Source organism: Camelina sativa, chromosome 16 (genome assembly GCF_030686135.1).
Source record: "Camelina sativa cultivar CO46 ecotype springtype chromosome 16, ASM3068613v1".
In the NCBI taxonomy this organism is placed as follows: Eukaryota; Viridiplantae; Streptophyta; class Magnoliopsida; order Brassicales; family Brassicaceae; genus Camelina; species Camelina sativa.
In genome coordinates, this window is record NC_141895.1 from 31,029,684 (window position 1) to 31,047,701 (window position 18,018).

Consider the following 18,018-nt stretch of genomic DNA (forward strand, 5'->3'; position numbering starts at 1 on the left):
AGTACCCCCTTATTTTTTTGTAACTTTTGTTGTCTTTTAGAATAAAGGTTAAATTCGTAAAAATACATTGACCTCGGTTTGACCGGTTTGACGAGAAAAGAGAAGAATGACAGATAGCACCCAGCTGTGAAGCGGAGGAGACGGTGGCAAAAAATGGTAATAAAAACTAAAAGGAAGGGGTAATCCTGGGAAATTGATTGAAACGCCATCAATGGAACGTAGTTTTCTTCGGGTGGCCAATTAAAAACTGAACCACTTTTCTCTTTTAAGTCTTCGTTTCGTCGGTTCGATTCTCTCTTCTTGGGATATTTTTTATTCTTCTTCTCTTCTTCTTCTTCTTCTTCTTCTTCTTCTTCTTCTGTTGTTTTCAATTCGCTACCACCGGAGCTCCTTCTTCTTCTTCCAGGTAATAATAATAATCTCCGATATCAGTTTTATGATTTGACCTGAGTTTCTATTTGTTTCTAACTCTTCGATCCCTAGTGTTAGCTCACTAATTAGTAATTAGTACTTCCTTTTTTTTTTTTTTTTTTTTTTGTTCTGTATGTAAAATTCATAAGCTAAATCAGGTTTAGTTCATCTATCTATATGTATGAGGTTTTGGTGATTTAGCTATATATGAGTTGAAGCTTTGATTTAGTAATCTAGTTTGGACATTTCATGAAGATTTCACTATTGTTTTTTTTAATCCTATTCCCATTTGATTGCTCCCGATTTTTGCATAATTTTAGTGGACATTTCATGAAGATTGTCTCTAATCTAGATCTTCACGATTTTGAATCACGATCATATCTAGATTTATAGATTTTTCATTTTTTTTTTTTTTTTTTTTTGTTGTTGTTGTAATTGTTGGATCTTTGTGTTAGGGCTTGGCTTTGGTTATAATAATCTTTCATGCAAAATCGACTCGGATCTGCTTGTTTTAAGGGGATACTCAATACTAGTTAAGCATCTCATTCGTTTCAATTTGCTAATTTTATTACTTAAGCACATTCTATGGAAGTAAAGAAAGAGAATTTGGAGAGCTCTATTATTATTATTATTATTATTATTATTGTCAGTATATATAATAGAGACATATAAAAAGAAACAAAAGCATATTATGATGATTATGATAGCTGTCTTCTTTTATATCATTCTCTTGCTGTGCTTTCTGGTTCCCATTACCCCTAAAGGTGGCTCCACTGCCTTCTCCAGCCCATTATTACGGCTTCTTCTCTTCATCACAGAGACCATCTCATTCTTTTTAATACAACATATTATCAGATTTAGTTTTTGGACCATTTCTTTAGTTGATTAGCATTTTTTTTTGGATATTCATGTTTGTATATCACATTGGTTTGGATCTCTATAGGTTTGAGATTGTATCATTGTTGTTGGATGGATTAGATGAGAGTATCTATCTACTTTGGATTTTTTTTTTTTCTTTTCTAGGATCTGTTTCTTTCTTTAGTTTCTTACCTCACACTTTGTTTACATTTTTAGTTTTATCACCAGAGAGAAAGAATGAATCCATCTGAACAAGTTAACGGAGATTCTCACCTTTATGGCATATAATATTTTGCTTAGATTTAAATATTGTAGTTCCAGTATCTATCTGTTTAGTCATGTCAGGCTCCTCCAATTGAATCATCTCTACTTCTTTATTCCATTCTTGTTACCATCCAACTTTCAAAGTCAGCCCCAACTTAAGTCTATTAGTTTACTACTAATTTTAGTTTGGTATTTTTTTCTAATGATAATGATTGGTATAGTTTTCAAATTTTATATTTGCTAATATTCTTGAACAAGTTAAATGTTTCTTCTTCTCACATGTCTTGTCTGTGAAATTCTGCAGGGTAAAGATCGTGATGCTTTGATGGAGTTTCAGATGTCCAGGAGATGACATTTTAGTTCCAAATCTCGAAATTTTTTCAAGTACCTTTTTGATTGATTGAAGAGACTGAAGAAGAAATGAGAAAGCATAGTATCATTAGAGACTCCTTGAAATCTTTCTTTGAGCCTCATCTTCATCCTGACAATGGTGAATTTCTCAAAGGAACAAAGACTGGTAAGTTTCTTTGCTCACTTTGTGTCAGTTTACATTTTTTGTATTCATTGAGATTATGTCAAAATCCGTTGGTCTTTTGTTTTTTGGAGTTGTTTATAAATGAAGACAAAACTTTTGATCAACAGAAATAGATGAGAAAGTGAAGAAAATCTTGGGAATTGTTGAGAGTGGGGATATTGAGGAAGATGAATCCAAAAGACTAGTGGTTGCCGAGTTGGTGAAGGAATTCTACAAAGAGTATGAGTCCTTGTATCGCCAATACGATGATTTAACTGGTGAGATCAGGAAAAAAGTTCATGGTAAAGGAGAGAACGACAGCTCTTCTTCTTCGAGCTCTGACTCGGATTCAGATATGAAGAGTAAGAGAAACGGGCGGGCTGAGAATGACATAGAGTTGGTTAAGAAACAGATCGAAGATGCAAATCTTGAAATTGCTGATCTCAGAAGGAAGTTAGCAACTACCGATGAAGAAAAAGAAGCCGTAGAATCAGAGCACCAAGAGATTTTGAACAAGTTTAAGGAATCAGAAGAGATTTGTGGGAATTTGAGACTTGAAGCTGAGAAGTTAGCGAGTGAAAACAAAGAACTAAATCAGAAACTGGAAGTTGCTGGTGAGACGGAATCTGATATTAATCAGAAGCTAGAAGATGTGAAGAAAGAGAGAGAGGGAATGGAAGCAGAGCTTGAGAAGAAGTCTCAAGAAGTTTCTGAGTATGTGAATCAGATCAGAAATCTAAAAGATGAGATGGAAAACAAGGCTAAAGATCACGAGAATACACTAGAAGAAAATAACCGTCTACAAGCGCAAAAGAACGAAACCGAAGCAGAACTTGAGAGAGAGAAGCAAGAGAAGCCAGCGTTACTGAATCAGATTAACGATGTGCAGAAAGCGTTGTTAGAGCAAGAAGCTGCGTACAATACGCTGAGCCAAGAACATAAACAGATCAACGGTGTGTTCGAAGAACGAGAGGCAACAATCAAGAAGCTGACAGATGACTACAACCAAGCCCGAGAGATGTTGGAAGAGTACATGTCAAAGATGGAAGAGACGGAGAGGAGAATGCAAGAGACCGGTAAAGATGTTGCATCGAGGGAATCTGCGATTGTTGATCTCCAAGATACGGTAGAGAGCCTACGTAATGACGTAGAGATGAAAGGAGAGGAGTTAGAGAGCTTGATGGAGAAGATGAGTAACATCGAGGTTAAACTCCGTTTGTCTAACCAGAAACTGAGAGTAACTGAACAAGTGTTAACGGAGAAAGAAGGAGAGTTGAAGAGAATAGAAGCTAAGCATTTAGAGGAACAAGCATTGCTTGAGGAGAAGATCGCAATGACACATGAAACATATCGAGGCATGATGAAAGAGATGTCAGAGAGAGTGGCTGCAACAGTACTAAACCGGTTCCAATCCCTGTCTGAAAAACTTGAGGAGAAGCACAAAAGCTATGAAGAAACAGTGGTTAATGCCACGAAGATGCTTTTGATGGCGAAGAAGTGTGTGGTAGAGATGAAGGAGAATAAAGAAGAGATGAAGAAGGAGAAGGAAGAGGTGGAGAAGAAGCTTGAAGGTCAAGTAAGAGAAGAGGAAAGAGAGAAGGAGAAGTTGCAGGAGACATTGTTGGGATTAGGAGAAGAGAAGAGAGAAGCGATAAGACAGTTATGTGTATGGATCGAACACCATAGAGACCGTTGTGAGTATCTTGAAGAGGTTTTGTCCAAAATGGTTGCGGCAAGAGGACAAAGACGGCCACAAGGCCCACAACGATCTTAAAGTGACTTGTTCTCTTCTCAAATCTGTAAGTTAGAGCTTAGCTGTGTTTATTTTACTCTTTTTTTTTTTTTGCCGATTGGTGTTTGTTTTTTTATAATTTGTTTGTGCTTTCTAAGTCGAAATTGTTTTGTTGGAGTGACGTGTGAAGATTGTTTTGTAGTTGTAAGACCATAAAGATGGACTTGGATGGATGGTGAGGTTTGTATAGAGACTCATTTGTCGTTATAATGTTTCTCTTGTTAAAAAAAAAAAAACAGTTGAGCAGCACTTTTATTTATGGGATTTTAGAAAAAATTTGGACATAATACCAAAGTACCAAACACCATAATGCACCGAAAAATAATGGTCTATACTCTATATTTACAAATACATTACTTAAAAATCCAACCAACTGCAAACGCAAGGATAATAACAATAGCATTTGAGCTCCTCCTTCCGCCGCCCTTGAAGACAGCCTAGATCCGCTTCGTTTATTGCCTCTCCGGTCACTGGCGTTCCTCGCCGTGTCCGTGAGGGGGCTCCCAAGGTTCCCTTTATGCAGCTGACTTTTTTCCGATAGGCGATCTGACGAGATTAGGTTGCAGAGTTTGATGGCGATTTTAACGGTGGCTCCGATTTGTGGAGAATTGGCCTCGGCTTGTCTCGAATCTTCTGTGAATCTTGGCGATTACTCCCTCCCGGTGCTTTCACCCCCTTCGGTTTGTTTGAAGACGGCAATCTGAGTTTGTGTGAGGCTCCTTAAGGTGTTTCTCGGCGGTTCTTCTTAAGCTCCATTAGCGATGGAGCTTCTGCTTGTCCAGTTTCAAGCAGCGGTAAGATTCTTCAGAGGCAAGTGGTGGGTAGTTGCTTGGTATTACAATGGTAGCTTCTTTGGCATGCGGCGGCTCTCCTCTCGTGGTGGCGTAAGAGATTAGCGCTCTCTTCCTCTCCGTGTTTGCCTTCTGTCTTCACTTCGTTCACCTTCTATTCCGCCCCGTGATTAGATGTTGTTTGTTTCCCTGGCTCATTGCGTACTCTGGTATGCTCGGAGTCTCTGTTTTGTGTGTTGTTGTTTTAGGTGTGGATTTTAGTGCTGAGGCGTCAGCCACCAGTGACTCTGATCTTCCTTTTTGTTTATACCGGGGGCGTTTGGTCATCAAATGGTAGTCTTGTTTTGTGGTTTGTTGTTAGAGTCGGCTTCTCTAACTACTTGCAAGCTACCTAACATCAACTCCCAAGCCAAAGGTGTTGATCAGAAAAGGTGGACTGGTGTTCGTCCGAGACTTGTCTTGCTCTTGTAGGATTTTGTGAGTTTCGTCTAGGATGGAGATGAGGGCTACGCTTGACAATGGGTTTGGGTTTGCCCAACGTCGCTGCCCATACCATTTCCGTGCAAATCCATGGCATGTCGCACTTGTATCCTTGATGTTGCGTTTAAGTTTACTGCCCCTCGTGTCACTTTTGCCCAAGCCTTAGCTCAGCCGCAGCAGATTAGTGTTTTAGTGGGAAGCCTTGATGACTTTACTTGAAGTGTCTGTTTTTGCCCTAAGCACTTGGTGGTGTTAGTATGGCTCTTTGTGGTTAAGATGTTGCCAGGCTCTGAGCTACCGACTCCTAGAGGGACTCGCTAGAGTGAGTGAGCATTGCCTAACACATTAAGCTTGGCAATTCCGCAGCTCCTTGCTAAGCTCGGATTACCGGTGAAAGGACTACCATCTTGCTTTATGGGTGACTCGTGATCTTTATTGTTCTGTTTTCTTGTTGATTCTTTTTCTAGCTCACTGTAGGGATTCTTCTTATCTTGTTCCAAATCGTCTTCTTTAACGAGAATTGATGATTCGGTTCAAAAATGTTGTATGCTTCCATATTTTTTATTCCTTTTTTGGCATGGGACCATAAATTGGTTACCCTTAATTGTGTAACCTACATTTTCATTGTGAAATGAATATTTACATTCTTAGCAAAAAAAAAAAAAAAAAAAATCCAACCAAATTTTATATTTTTCCTTTTTATTTTATGGAAAAAAAGAACAGAAAAAACAACAACACTATACAAATAGTGTAACTACACTTGCAATGCCAACGTCCTCATGGTCTTGATTTCAGTGTGTTCTCCATCAAAGCGCTAAGCAGTTATGGTCTTATGGACATGTAAAGTGAAGGTGCTTGTGATTTCAGGGTATGAAGGAACTTGTGAAGAGCTGAAACAAATGAAGCATTTCTTGGGAAAACTGAAATATCTTGAGAGTGTGAAAATTGGTCCTAAACCCTAAACCCTAAACAAACTACTGCGAGTCACCAATGATCTAAAGAAGCTTCGCCGAGTTTCGCCAAGGTGTCACATGCACTTCTTCTAATTAATATTGGGAAAAAAAATCGCTATTTATAGACACACGAACGACGGTTCCATCTAGATAAGTGTTTTATACCTAATTCGGAAACATTTTGCACTTGTAGAAATGTTGTGGAAAGAAGTTCTACATTAGAGGATCTAGGAAACATTTGTTAACCCCCAACAGTTAAAGAGCTGAGTAGAAGAAATTTAACTAAATGAAAAAGAAAAAGAAAACAAGAAAAAGGTAGCGTATCATCACAAGATATTGAGTGGTAAGTAAAATAGTAAGAATATCAAATTCTAACGAAAGTTTCATTTTTAAAAAATCTTTGAAGTAGAAAAAGCAATATTGTAAAACTAGAATAACACGTTCCATGTATATAAATAATTTACTGAAATATATAGACGTGGTTAGCTTGATCTTCCCATGTTTGATATTTATTTATTTCTAATTATGGGGGGTTGCTGTATGCATTTGATTTGCATGGTTTGGATACAAAACAAACGCGTTTCTACATAAGATATAGTATTAGTCGTAATAATGTTATTAATTAATTGACACGATTAAGACTAGCCCTAGGCCTTATAAAGATTGTTGATTAAGTTTTGTATTCTTCTCCTTGCAGAGTACAGACACGTTACTAAAACTAAGGGACGAGTGAGGACCACGAGGCTGAATATATTTATGTATGTGTACATCATAAAATTCGGGGTCTGGAAAGGACGAAAGGTTGTTATATTTATTTGCGACATGGTAGACACTAGACAGTGGATCGTTCGCAATCGCAATCCTAAAACCGACCCTTGTATTTTAGAAGCTAGCTACCGATACGATCGACAGCTCCACTTCCTAGCTCGACTTGTGAAAATTAAAGAAAAAATAAACTATTATGCTATATAGGTACTTTATAAGTTTTATTTTCTATTAAAACACCTAAATAAATATTCCATGACACTTCATTAAATTAAATGTTCTTGTATCAAATGGTTAAGGCTTGCGTGATGGGGTAAGAATAAGAATAGTCAACAAGTTAAAAACCTAACTCATTTACGTTCCATGATAAACGCTTATATATAGTTTTTTTTTTTTTGCCGCAGGCATATATATATATATATATATATGATGGCTTTTATTTTGAAAACAATGATCCTAAATATAATATATATTCTTCATAATGATTTCTATAAATGACACATTTTGTGTGATAAATATAGTTGATTAGGTAGATATCAACCTATCATCATGATAGGAGCATGACTCGTCCTATCATGATGTTATACGAGGATTTCAAATTGTTAAGATTTAAATCCCAAAACTCGTCTTCTAGCTAAATCCAACGTAACTAACGCATATCAATATTACGTAAGAAAGGGCAGTTTACCATAAAGCAATTGGTGATTGGACGAGTCATGCTCCGTTCCAGACATGAGAACCTAATCATGCATCTATGATCTATCCTGATAGTGATATATATTGTAGAATGAGAAGTAATGTGTTAAACTTACTCTACATGTGGCTTCTGTTAATAAAAATGGACAAGTGATTTACCCAAACAAAACAAAAATAGAAACAGTGATATATACCGTAGAAAATTGTCATATATTATAGTTGGTTTTGAACATAGCCACATCGGTATTAAAATATTAGATCTGGTTTTCTTTAGTATTATTAGGTTGTGTGTATATATACAATGGAGAAAAAGAGATAGTGTATTAAATGCAATATTTGATATATGAAGAGACCGTGATGCTCATTACAATGAAGTTTCACACACACAAAAAAAAAAAAAAAAAAAAAAGATATTGGCTACGCGTTTTATTCTTCACCGAACACTCCTACCTCTACACGTATAACCATCAGGATTCAGATCCTATATATATAATCACTACCGAAAGAAAAAGAAAAAAAAGGTTCATAGAGAGAAAGAATAAGATGGAAGTCAAACGAAGAACCTTAGAGTCACCGAAGATGGCAACAAAAACGGAGGGTGAGAAGATTATAAAGAAAGATGATATGGTTATTAAAGGACATATCAAAATCGCTAAGGGTTTAAGACAAGCTAAGACGACAAGAGATGATCAATCTCCTAAGATCTCCGCATCATCATCACCGTCATCATCATCACCATCATCATATATGATGATGAAAATCAAGATGGGAAATTGTGAGTTATCAGGTTTTGATCATTGCTATTAATTATCTTTTACATGATTTTATTAAGGTCATATATAACTAGTAGCTCCAAATTATTTATATATGTCCATGAACTTTTTTTAAAATATGGAAAATGGAATTTTCTATGTATATCAATTTTTTTTTCTTTTCATGAACGCTCTTTTTATGAATTAATGCATCACTATTTTTCTCTCATGTTGATGAGTACATTTTTTTTTTAATTTTTTACAGACAAAAACTCGATACAAAGATCAGAAAACAACACTAAAAAGATGGAAATTAATCACCTCAAGAACAAGATGGTGATGAATCCGAAACAAAACACAGAAGAGATTACGGATGTTGATAATAAGATGATGAAGAATAAGAAGGTATGGGACTGCGAAAGTACACTCTACGACTCATTCGAGCTCAACTCATTCAAACGCCAACTTGATTCAGCCATCTCCTCCTCAGCTAGATCCATGTCCATGCCACACCTCTCTCGTACTCCTCCTCCTCCACCGTCAGAAAGGACGTGGTCTTTGACCAAGAAACAACAATCACCGAACAAGATCTCACGTTCTCTGGGGAAACTCGTCAAGTCAATGTTCAGACAGAAAGAAGAGTCAAACGCAACGTTCAAGGCAGGTCACGGCCGCGGCGTAGATATGGACAAATATTTCGTAGTTTTCGACAAAACGGGCTCGCTCACGACGATTCCCGAGTCTGGAGAGTCAACAAAGATGGTTGGGTCAGAGATCAACTCGCTTGTTAGGAAAACAACGTCCGAGCGATTCCCGCGGAGTCGGCTCGTCGGTGTATCATGTTATTGATTATATACTTTCATATAATTTTACACTAAGTATAATAATATATAGGAGATATTAATATTAAGGTAGAGCCTCTAAATAAAACACTATTATTGCTTCCAAAAAAAAACTTCTACTAATGTACTGATTTTTTTTCCTTACGTTGTATGTAAATGTATATCCGTTTATTCATTAACACAATTAGGTGAAAAGTGACTTTCTGATCAGAAAAGTAATTCCCAAGGGTAAACTTTTTGTCAATTTATTTTACCGTACCGTTTTTAAAGTGAAAATGAGAACAATCTTTTGAACATTTTGTCACTTTCATTTATGAAGTAACACTGTCAATTTGATTCTGTATAGTTCTTATGATTAGCATTTTCTCACTTCATTTACTTTTTGGAGTATCATTTCTAGTTAAATTTTCAATCATATAGCTCAGATTTGATTTACATAAAAAGGTTATATATTAGTAGATCTTAAGTACTAAGACTAGATACAAAACAAGAGGACTACGTTTTCGAGCTTCCTAGCTACATGCTAATGTCTAAGAGACGCAACTGATGTGTGATTGCTTCAACAGCAATAAGAAGGATCACGAAGTTGCTCTGTGCTTCCACTAATTTCATGCAATTTCTCTTCCTTTTGTTGCTCCATTGAACATCGAAGATGAAACTACTACACAAGTTGCAACTAGACGAGTTAGATGCATCAGATACGTCTTCCTCCTCATCCTCTGCCTCAGCTTCTTGTCCAGAATTGTCGCAAGTGTCAATTTCGTCACAAGCTTGTTTCTTTCCTTCTCTGCTCTTGTTCAAGTTCTTCTTCCGTTCCTTGGGTTTTCTTATTATCAGTTGGCTGCGTTTTCTCTTGGGATATCCCTGTTCCCATGCTGAATCAAGACAATGCAACTGCTTTTTCGAAACTGCAGCTGCGGTTGCTTCTGTCTCATCTCTGCTCCTTGTCTTGCTTTTTATCCCGGTACAACAGACTAGTTCAGATTTTGACAGAGTTTCGCCGTTGTTGTACACCAACCCTTTCCCTCTCTCTACTGCATCCACATTAGTTAAGCTTGATGGTTTGCGTCCACACAACTTGTAGTTGACAAGATTAGAAGTTCCTGCAACCACTCCAACTGATGCAGATTTCAACAGCTCCTTGTTCTTAACTCGTATCCTCCGGACATACTTCTTCTCAAACAATCTGTCTATTCGAAAACCATCAGAAGAATCTCTGGTTGGTTTAACTTGTTCAACAATCTTCACTGGTGCTGCTTCACCCTTTTGTTGCATCAACTCTCGGTTTCTCTGCATCTCTTCAGAATCAATCTCGCCAGATTCGCTCTGCTTACCTGCAATTCCAACAGCTCAAATGTCTTTACTGGTAGTAGACCAAAACATATTACAATTGCATATCATCTATATGATAAACCACAAGTAAAACTCTGTTTGCTCTCTTACATGTATCTTGCTCAACTGTAGCAGCAGCAGGCATATACTCCTCTGCTGCGTTGGCCAGAACCACTAAATCTTCAAAAGACAGCTGCTGAAGAGTACCAGACAAGTTGGTCCTACGAAACCTAGTGCAACCACCACCAAGACGACCAGACTCGTTGGCTCTTTTCTTCCTCTTATAGATTTTGTACAATTCAAGACCTTTGTTCAATCTAGCTTCTTTAAGAGCCTTGGCTGCTCTGTGACTTACGCTGAGAGTTGATTTAGCTCTTGTTGGTTGCATCAACAGCTCTCGCTTTCCCTTAGAGACAGCTTGTTCATCTGGCAAAAATGGAATCAATCTTCATATATAAAAATTGCAATTTTAAGTAAAACCCATAATCAAAAATTTGTTCTTTTTACATGTGTCTTCCTTAATTCCCGCCGGCAAAGACTCATCTTCCTCCAACGCTTTATTGGCCAGAATCATCAAATTCGAGGCGAAAGACACTATCTTCCTGCCCCTGCATTCACTAATTCAACTACTCAAACACATAATTTTTCTGAAATTGAGGCAAAAAAAAAAAACCTAAAACCCTCGCGAGATAAATTTACCTCTCCGGTTTGATTCTTTGATCCGCCGAGTTCATCGCCGGTGAAGCGCGAGTGTCACTGCTCCTTTCTTTCACTTGTTTCTCGATTCTCACTTTTACTCTTTCCTTCATCGGCAAAATCTCTCTCCCAGTTGCTGCAGCAGAAACTACTAACAAAAATTCCGAAGAAGAAAATGCCAAAAGCAAAAGGGTTTAGTGATTTTTTTAGGGTTTAAGCAAATTTGGGTGGATAAAAAGGAATTCAAAGCCATCTATATATAATTCTAAGAAAGTAACAGTACCAGAGCGAATTGAGAGTGATCGGAGTTGTGGCGGTGGGAAAATGAGACTGAGAGAGGAGGTTTCACAGCACACCGCCGCCGTCTTCTCTCTCTCGGTGACGATGTAAAAAGTGGAAAAACTCACCAAAAGATAAAAATGTAAAAAAATAATTAAAAACAAAAAAGGGCCCAATTAATTGCAAAAAGGCCCAATATATCTTGGCCCAATTTCTGCTTCCCTCTGGAACCTCTCCGGAGATTCTCTGAGTCACTCAGTGAGCACGAGAGAGAAAAATGGCGACGCTAGATTCCGGCACCACATGTTCCTCATGGAATTACTCCGGCCACCGATTAGCCGCCGGTTCCCTCGACGGAAGCCTCTCCGTTTACGACTCTTCTACTCCTTCTGCTTCTACTTTCACTTGCTCTTCCAAAGTTAGGGTTAGTGAATCCAGTATTGTAAAAATCGTCTGGTTACCTTCTGAATACGGCGACGCAGTAGCCTGCATTTGCGAAGACGGAAGCTTATCGATTTGGGAGGAGGTTTCTGAAGGTAACTCTGTGCTCATGGGTTCGTTGCTTAGTGTACAATGGATTGTTGTTTTGGAAAGGTTAAGAATCCAATTCTCTTATAGAGATTTTACTTTGGTTTTTGTTAGACACACTTGCTCTTGAGTGGAAACTGTGTAAGAGTATGAAGAGCAAGTCTAGCCTAGTGCTTGATGTTCAATTCGGAGTTTCCACAAAGAGTAGTCTGAAGATGGTGAGAGATTTTGATGCTTTATTTTGATGCTCTTAGGCTACCATTATGAATGATTTCGTTGATTATGTTTATAGGTTGCAGCATATTCTGATGGGTACCTTAGGGTTTTTGAGCTGTTGAATCCATTGGAATTAAAGAACTGGCAACTTCAGGTGGCTTGTCTTTCTATTTGACACACGATACATCTGCTTTTTGTTGCTTCTTAAGAAGTTCTTGTTGTTTCTATCCATCTCTTCTAATTTCTCGCCGTTCTGTGCAGGCCGAGTTTCAGAATGTTATTGATTCTCTATCGACGCTCGGCAAACCTTCAAGCTTATCTGCATCTGTTTCTTGGAATCCGATGAAGGGTGAAGAGCAAGAACCAAGCTTTGTTTTAGCCTTCAACTCTGATTCTCCACATCTTAACTCTTCCAAGGTATATTTGAATTTAAGACCTTCTTTTCACACTATTGTGAGCTGGAAATCCAAGGTATATTTGGTGTGTTGCCTAAAATCATGATAGACTTGTTGTTGCAGATATGGGAGTTTGACGAAGCTCATAACAGATGGTTGGCAGTAGCAGAATTAGCCTTACCAGAAGACAAAGGTGATCCAGTTTATGCTTTGTCATGGGCCCCAAATATTGGCAGGTAATTCAAACAACAATTTTTTGGTCCTGATTCAAAATACTCTGTCTTGAGAAGCTCAAACTAATCCTCTTTTTGGTAACTTTGATAAAGACCATACGAGGTTGTTGCTGTTGCAACTCATAAAGGGGTAGGAATATGGCATGTTGGTCTAGCTCCTGATCTTGAAGGACGGCTTCCAGTAAAGAAGGTCTCCTCGCTTTCTGGCCATCAAGGCGAGGTATCAAATTCCACTACTTTTTTACCTTTCATCTTAAACTATAGGAGTTGCTCGGTGGGAACTAAACTATAGGGTCTGAGGAGCTTTCGTTGTTGATCTTTGATCCTACTTTTGATTTCCTTTTGATTGGCAATTTGGCATAAATCATAACTAAATTACACTAGTTTTGGTTTTTCCTGGTCAGGTTTGGCAGATGGAATGGGACATGAGTGGCATGACTTTAGCTAGCACTGGAAGTGATGGTATGGTCAAATTGTGGCAGTCAAACTTAAACGGCGAGTGGCACGAGCAGGCAACGCTTGAACCAGTTCCCTCCTAAGTCCCACATCGCGGCTACTTCCAATGTCCAAAAACATGTTCGTTCCATTTTAAGGACATTATTTATTAGTATTGCTCAGTTTTGTCTCGACTTTAAAGACTAACTGGTCTAGATATAAGTTTGATCTGATTTTGGACGTGGAAACAGCACACTATATAAGCCCCATTCTCTTGAGTAGTTAAAAACCAAAAACATAACAGTTAACCTAAAAGATGACAGTGATAAAGAGTTCATTCTTCAGTTCAAAGAGTAATCATTCATCAAATCCAGATGATCAATATCAGTCACACATGTGACAGTCGATGTTATACCTTTGCGAAATTTGTCCATCATAGAATTCTTTCCTCTTTTCCTAACGATCTTACTATACTCAGGATCCAGAGCAGCAACAAACTTTCTACTAGCAGGTGGAGACTTCATCCATTTCCAACGACCATCAACTTCCTAATCAATGAAAAATGTATACGCAGGCACAAGGGGAGAAGGTTACAAATAATGTACCAAACCAAAGAAGAATATATGGCACCGAAGAGGGCCACACTCGAACCAGTTCCCTCTTAAGTCCCTGCGTCGCCATGTCCAGTGTCCAAAAAACACCTTCGTTCCAATTTCTTGACATAAGTTGTTGCTATAAACCGTCCCTAACGAACGATCGGCTCATGTTTTGAGCATGACGTTACTCAACTATGACTTGTTTATCTTGGACGTAAAAACGACGTACATGTAATTTACGAAGATCTAAAACGGCACGAAGTTATCTTCTCTATCTTTTTTTTTCTCCTCTTCCTCTCTCATCCACAAAACCTTTTTGCCTTCTCTCACCGTGGAGAGTAAATAAACGAGAGATGATTCTGATAAACTCTAACTCTCCGGCGCTATTCTCAGCCGTTAGATTTGCGGGTTCGTCTCCGTTTAACACTAAGCGTATTCACCACCAGTCTTCTCTCTCAGTCTTTAGAAACAAAAGCTTCTCCTTACGCTTCACAGAGACAAAAGAGAAGAAAACAAGAAGAGAAGATGGGAGAGTATCAATCGTGTGCGACGCAGGAGGGATGTTTCCAGTGGATCCATGGGCTCCGACCATTGATTCACAGAGCATAGCATCTCAGCTCTTCGCTGTGTCTCTGTTTCCATACATTGGCTTTCTCTATTTCCTCACTAAATCCAAATCTGCTCCAAAACTCACTCTTCGGTTTCTACTTCTTGCTTGCCTTCGTTGGAGCTACTAGTAAGTACTCTGTTTCCCAGCGTCTGCGCCCAAATCGTAAAACGCGTGCTCTGTTAATAGCGTTTGGCGTTTCTTAGTAGTGATCTTCTTAACCTATTCCTCTGTTCTTGTTTTCTTTCTTGGATGGCTTTGATCGACTGAATTTGGAATGCAGTTCCTGCTGGAATTTATGGTAAATTTGTTTAACATCATAAACCTTATTTTGGATTTTAATGGTTCTTCTTCTTAGGTTCTGATATTATTTTTGAATGAAATGAAGCAAAGGTGCATTATGGAACATCGTTGTCGAATGTTGATTGGTTACATGGAGGAGCTGAATCACTTCTGGCTCTTACCAATTTGTTCATCGTGTTGGGTCTTAGACAAGCTCTGAGAAAGTCGGATGATGATGATGGTGATGATGAAGAAGCAACAACCACTCAAGAACAAGAGAAATCTTCTGTGTAGTAAAAAAAAAAAAAAAATGTAGATTTTTTGTAATTATGGGAAATTTCACTTGTTTATGAGTTAGAATATAAATTATACAACTCTCAAACGCGCATCTAATTCCCATTTTGAACGCACGCTAGATAAGTAGATGCGTTTGGTTCTTATTTGATTTTTGTTTTGTTACCTAATATGCTAAAGGAACATTTTGTGAAGGTATAAATCCCATTGAGAATGGCATTGAGTAGTTAGGACCAGCGTTAGATGTAAGTTGGAATCTTGTTCAAAGTTTGATGTAAGAAAAAGTAAATGCCACTTTCATTGGGTTTGGGTAAATGCATTTTGTAGGTTCTTTTGCAAGAACCAGCGTTTAACACAGTAAATCTTTTTTAAAAAATTGTGCCACTATCACTAGGGATGGGCAAAAAAACCTTCAAAACTTTGTAGAAAGAGCTGTTTGAGAACGTTTTTGGCAAAACTAAGATAGGAGATGCTGCTGGTCATTGAGATGAAACGCGGGTGGCAAGGTGTTGAGATTTCGAGATGAATAGGATCGCTTTGGCGGAGGCGTTCCAAAGGTATGTTTTTTTTTTTTTTTTTTTTTTTGCATCATTAAAGTCTCATTATTGCCATATCTTAAAACAAACCTGCAGAGACTTAATATATATGGAACTTACAATATTGCACCAAACTTGGAAATTAACCTACTCATTCCACATGCAACATAAAAAACTGTGATACAAGATGAACTTTGAACATATCCTTGATCGAAGATAACAAATCACAAAAAAAATATAAAAATAAAGAAGAATTAATTAAACATCAGTTGCCTTGTAGTAAAATAAGCATTTGCCATACTATGGGTTTAAACTTTAAAGTTTCAACCATTTATTTTCTTTCCAGTCTTCCAGAGTGGAAACTAAATCATCACGACTTTGAACTACATTTTTTACCACATATCAAATTTAGCATACAGAAAAAAATCATTTTCAAAGCGAATTTTTGTTTCAACACAGTACTCATATATACTGATAGTAACATTTATTTTCTATCAAAAAGAAAAGAAAATTATATATAGTCAAACACACAAAAGGTGAAGATCGTAAATCTCATCCGCTTGAAATGAATCTAATTCATAGTTTGATGTTACAAAAGTTTGATGCACACTTACAAACAACATACAAATTCATCTATAAATATTGTACCTAGGAAATACATTTTTTGGTACGATATAATTAATTATAAGAAGAAAATCAAAAGACAAATTGCAGGTGAAACGATGTCATTTAGAAAAGTCGAGAAGAAATCTACCGAAATGGGCCGCAACATGTCCCACGAGAAGTCGGACTCTGATTCGGACAAAGAAGGAGCCCCCATGATGGCTGGAGGTTACACTGAAACGGTTAACCGCAGCGACGACGACGATGACTGGGACGAACCGGTTGACTCTGGCAAAGCCTGTGCTAACCTCACCACCGCCATGGAAACTGTTCCTATCAATCGCTACAGCCGCAAATATTACCCTAATTACTAAGCATGCAAGAGGTTCAAATTCTATAGTTAATATCAGGACTAAGAAATACTTGAAAATCATGTTACTTATTGTATGAATAACCCCTTTAACTATATATCTCTTGTGGTGGGTTATGTTTTTCAGATGGGCTCGGCTACGTAAATGGGAAAAAAAAAATAAAGACCTGCTCATTAGTCAAAAGGCTCGTAGAGAAATTATGTATTGAGTCTGAATGTAGTAAATAAAAAGAATCCAAGGATGAATGCCTCATGATAATATCAGTGATGATAATCTCATTGGTATCATGCGGTTTTTATACAATGTAACTACGGAATGACAATGTTACTCATAACTACTTCTATTATATATTATGAACAAGTATATATGCCAAATTAAAATCTAGAATAATATTTTACAACACGGAGGACAATAGTAACAATCCGATCCCCCTGTTCTAGATCCCAATGAGATCGATATGAATCAAAGAATCTTAATCTTGGACACCTATAATTGAGAACAAATTCTGAAATAGACATCCTATTAGGTAAAAAACAAACCATTAGAATATATTGATTCAATTTTAGCTACCTTTAAACTATTAAACAACAAGTTCAAGATAACGACAGGCACTAGCAAATGGAGTCTATTTGATTTCAGCAACTCTTATGAAAATCTCAATAGTATATATAGACATCTAAAGCTCATACCGATATCCACACACACACAATACAAAATACAAACCATAAATCTCACATCTTCTTTACCACAATGCAATACTACGAAAACCGTGAGAAAGACTACTACGAGGTGGCTCAAGGCCAACGCAATGGTTATGGTCAGAGCCAGAGCCATGGCCAGAAACCCAGTCGTCCAGTGTATGGGCTTAGCCCAACTTTGAACCACCGTAGCCACGGTGGATTTCTTGATGGGCTCTTCAAGGGTCAAACTGGCCAAAAGAGTCAAGGTGGCCTCGGCACGTTTCTAGGTCAACACAAGACCCACGAGACGAACAAGGGTCATGGACATGGGAAGCTCTTAGGGCAGCACCAGAAGAAAACTCATGAGACAAACAAAGGTCTTAATGGTCTTGGAATGTTCATTAACAATGGAGAGAAGAAACATAGGAGGCAAAGTGAGCACAAGAAGAAGAACAACAAGGATGGGCATGGCAGTGGCGATGAGAGTGGAAGCAGCAGCGGTAGCGACAGCGACTGAATCTGATATGCTTGCTCTAAAGAAAGTGATGCTTATAAGAGAGACTATACAAAGTACTTAGATAAAATAAAACCACTTAGGTGGTTGTGTCTCTGTGTGTCCTATATAAACCTCGCTACTATGAATCTATTATTATACTTTTGCTACAAAAACCAACAAATTCACCAAAAACTAGAGTGGTAAAAAAATTAATGGCGACATTTTACCAACCTAATTCACTAACAAGAGTGATCCAAATTTCATGTTTTGTACCAAAAATTTAAATTAGTATGACCATTTCTCTCAATCAACCCTTTCATC

At 37.7% G+C, this 18,018-nt stretch overlaps 6 protein-coding genes and 1 pseudogene across 12 annotated transcripts; 6 read left to right on the top strand and 1 right to left on the bottom strand.

Annotated features, from left to right (window-relative positions):
- The first annotated feature begins 50 nt into the window (after window positions 1-50).
- Window positions 51-5,599, top strand: LOC104753101 (uncharacterized). Of its 2 annotated transcripts, none has more exons than XM_010475389.3 (3): window positions 51-406; window positions 1,838-2,050; window positions 2,176-5,599. In XM_010475389.3, exons 2-3 carry the CDS (start codon window positions 1,954-1,956, stop codon window positions 3,819-3,821), a joined length of 1,743 nt encoding a protein of 580 aa, XP_010473691.2. In that variant the 5' UTR covers window positions 51-406; window positions 1,838-1,953; the 3' UTR covers window positions 3,822-5,599. The 2 variants fall into 2 exon arrangements, with proteins under 2 accessions (XP_010473691.2, XP_010473692.2); XM_010475390.3 differs by lacking the exon at window positions 51-406 and adding an exon at window positions 586-943.
- A 2,253-nt stretch (window positions 5,600-7,852) lies between these two features.
- LOC104753102 (uncharacterized) lies at window positions 7,853-9,333 on the top strand. Its single transcript, XM_010475392.3, has 2 exons — window positions 7,853-8,299; window positions 8,542-9,333. The coding sequence occupies exons 1-2, from the start codon at window positions 7,882-7,884 to the stop codon at window positions 9,123-9,125; spliced, it is 1,002 nt and encodes a 333-aa protein (XP_010473694.2). The 5' UTR covers window positions 7,853-7,881; the 3' UTR covers window positions 9,126-9,333.
- Window positions 9,334-9,511: 178 nt separating this feature from the next.
- LOC104753104 (uncharacterized) lies at window positions 9,512-11,635 on the bottom strand. Of its 4 annotated transcripts, none has more exons than XM_010475393.3 (5): window positions 11,430-11,635; window positions 11,150-11,294; window positions 10,958-11,058; window positions 10,562-10,876; window positions 9,512-10,452 (listed from the first exon to the last, which is right to left on the bottom strand). In XM_010475393.3, exons 2-5 carry the CDS (start codon window positions 11,257-11,259, stop codon window positions 9,635-9,637), a joined length of 1,344 nt encoding a protein of 447 aa, XP_010473695.1. In that variant the 5' UTR covers window positions 11,260-11,294; window positions 11,430-11,635; the 3' UTR covers window positions 9,512-9,634. The 4 variants fall into 4 exon arrangements, with proteins under 4 accessions (XP_010473695.1, XP_087346070.1, XP_087346069.1 ...); XM_087489944.1 differs by having other exon boundaries at window positions 10,958-11,076; XM_087489943.1 differs by having other exon boundaries at window positions 11,150-11,297; window positions 11,430-11,545.
- Window positions 11,635-13,480, top strand: LOC104704069 (protein SEH1). 2 transcript variants are annotated; one of them, XM_010475395.3, is made up of 7 exons: window positions 11,635-11,961; window positions 12,068-12,171; window positions 12,246-12,323; window positions 12,431-12,586; window positions 12,688-12,800; window positions 12,891-13,017; window positions 13,202-13,480. In XM_010475395.3, exons 1-7 carry the CDS (start codon window positions 11,703-11,705, stop codon window positions 13,334-13,336), a joined length of 972 nt encoding a protein of 323 aa, XP_010473697.1. In that variant the 5' UTR covers window positions 11,635-11,702; the 3' UTR covers window positions 13,337-13,480. The 2 variants fall into 2 exon arrangements, 1 of the variants encoding a protein (XP_010473697.1); XR_015583560.1 differs by having other exon boundaries at window positions 11,703-11,961; window positions 12,674-12,800.
- An 81-nt stretch (window positions 13,481-13,561) lies between these two features.
- On the top strand, window positions 13,562-15,099 carry LOC104753105 (uncharacterized; annotated as a pseudogene). The gene is made up of 3 exons (XR_015583561.1): window positions 13,562-14,564; window positions 14,719-14,736; window positions 14,824-15,099. The product of XR_015583561.1 is annotated as an uncharacterized LOC104753105 (transcript).
- A 1,010-nt stretch (window positions 15,100-16,109) lies between these two features.
- On the top strand, window positions 16,110-16,867 carry LOC109129576 (senescence-associated and QQS-related protein). The gene is made up of 2 exons (XM_019237974.2): window positions 16,110-16,535; window positions 16,648-16,867. Exon 1 carries the CDS (start codon window positions 16,150-16,152, stop codon window positions 16,522-16,524), a length of 375 nt encoding a protein of 124 aa, XP_019093519.2. The 5' UTR covers window positions 16,110-16,149; the 3' UTR covers window positions 16,525-16,535; window positions 16,648-16,867.
- A 329-nt stretch (window positions 16,868-17,196) lies between these two features.
- On the top strand, window positions 17,197-17,870 carry LOC104753107 (uncharacterized). Its single transcript, XM_010475396.3, has one exon. It carries the CDS (start codon window positions 17,272-17,274, stop codon window positions 17,716-17,718), a length of 447 nt encoding a protein of 148 aa, XP_010473698.1. The 5' UTR covers window positions 17,197-17,271; the 3' UTR covers window positions 17,719-17,870.
- Window positions 17,871-18,018: the final 148 nt, after the last annotated feature.

Excerpts from the sequence above, each read along its gene's own strand:
- LOC104753104 (XM_010475393.3), bottom strand. The coding sequence starts at position 11,259 with ATGAAGGAAAGAGTAAAAGTGAGAATCGAGAAACAAGTGAAAGAAAGG. Across the intron at positions 10,877-10,957 it reads GGGAATTAAGGAAGACACAT|ATGAACAAGCTGTCTCTAAG; the intron begins GTAAAAAGAACA and ends CATTTTTGCCAG. Across the intron at positions 10,453-10,561 it reads TACAGTTGAGCAAGATACAT|GTAAGCAGAGCGAATCTGGC; the intron begins GTAAGAGAGCAA and ends TTGGAATTGCAG.
- LOC104753102 (XM_010475392.3), top strand. The coding sequence starts at position 7,882 with ATGCTCATTACAATGAAGTTTCACACACACAAAAAAAAAAAAAAAAAA. Across the intron at positions 8,300-8,541 it reads GAAAATCAAGATGGGAAATT|ACAAAAACTCGATACAAAGA; the intron begins GTGAGTTATCAG and ends AATTTTTTACAG.
- LOC104753107 (XM_010475396.3), top strand. The coding sequence starts at position 17,272 with ATGCAATACTACGAAAACCGTGAGAAAGACTACTACGAGGTGGCTCAA.
- LOC104753101 (XM_010475389.3), top strand. The coding sequence starts at position 1,954 with ATGAGAAAGCATAGTATCATTAGAGACTCCTTGAAATCTTTCTTTGAG. Across the intron at positions 2,051-2,175 it reads TCTCAAAGGAACAAAGACTG|AAATAGATGAGAAAGTGAAG; the intron begins GTAAGTTTCTTT and ends TTTGATCAACAG.
- LOC104704069 (XM_010475395.3), top strand. The coding sequence starts at position 11,703 with ATGGCGACGCTAGATTCCGGCACCACATGTTCCTCATGGAATTACTCC. Across the intron at positions 11,962-12,067 it reads TTGGGAGGAGGTTTCTGAAG|ACACACTTGCTCTTGAGTGG; the intron begins GTAACTCTGTGC and ends GGTTTTTGTTAG. Across the intron at positions 12,324-12,430 it reads TAAAGAACTGGCAACTTCAG|GCCGAGTTTCAGAATGTTAT; the intron begins GTGGCTTGTCTT and ends CGTTCTGTGCAG.
- LOC109129576 (XM_019237974.2), top strand. The coding sequence starts at position 16,150 with ATGCACACTTACAAACAACATACAAATTCATCTATAAATATTGTACCT.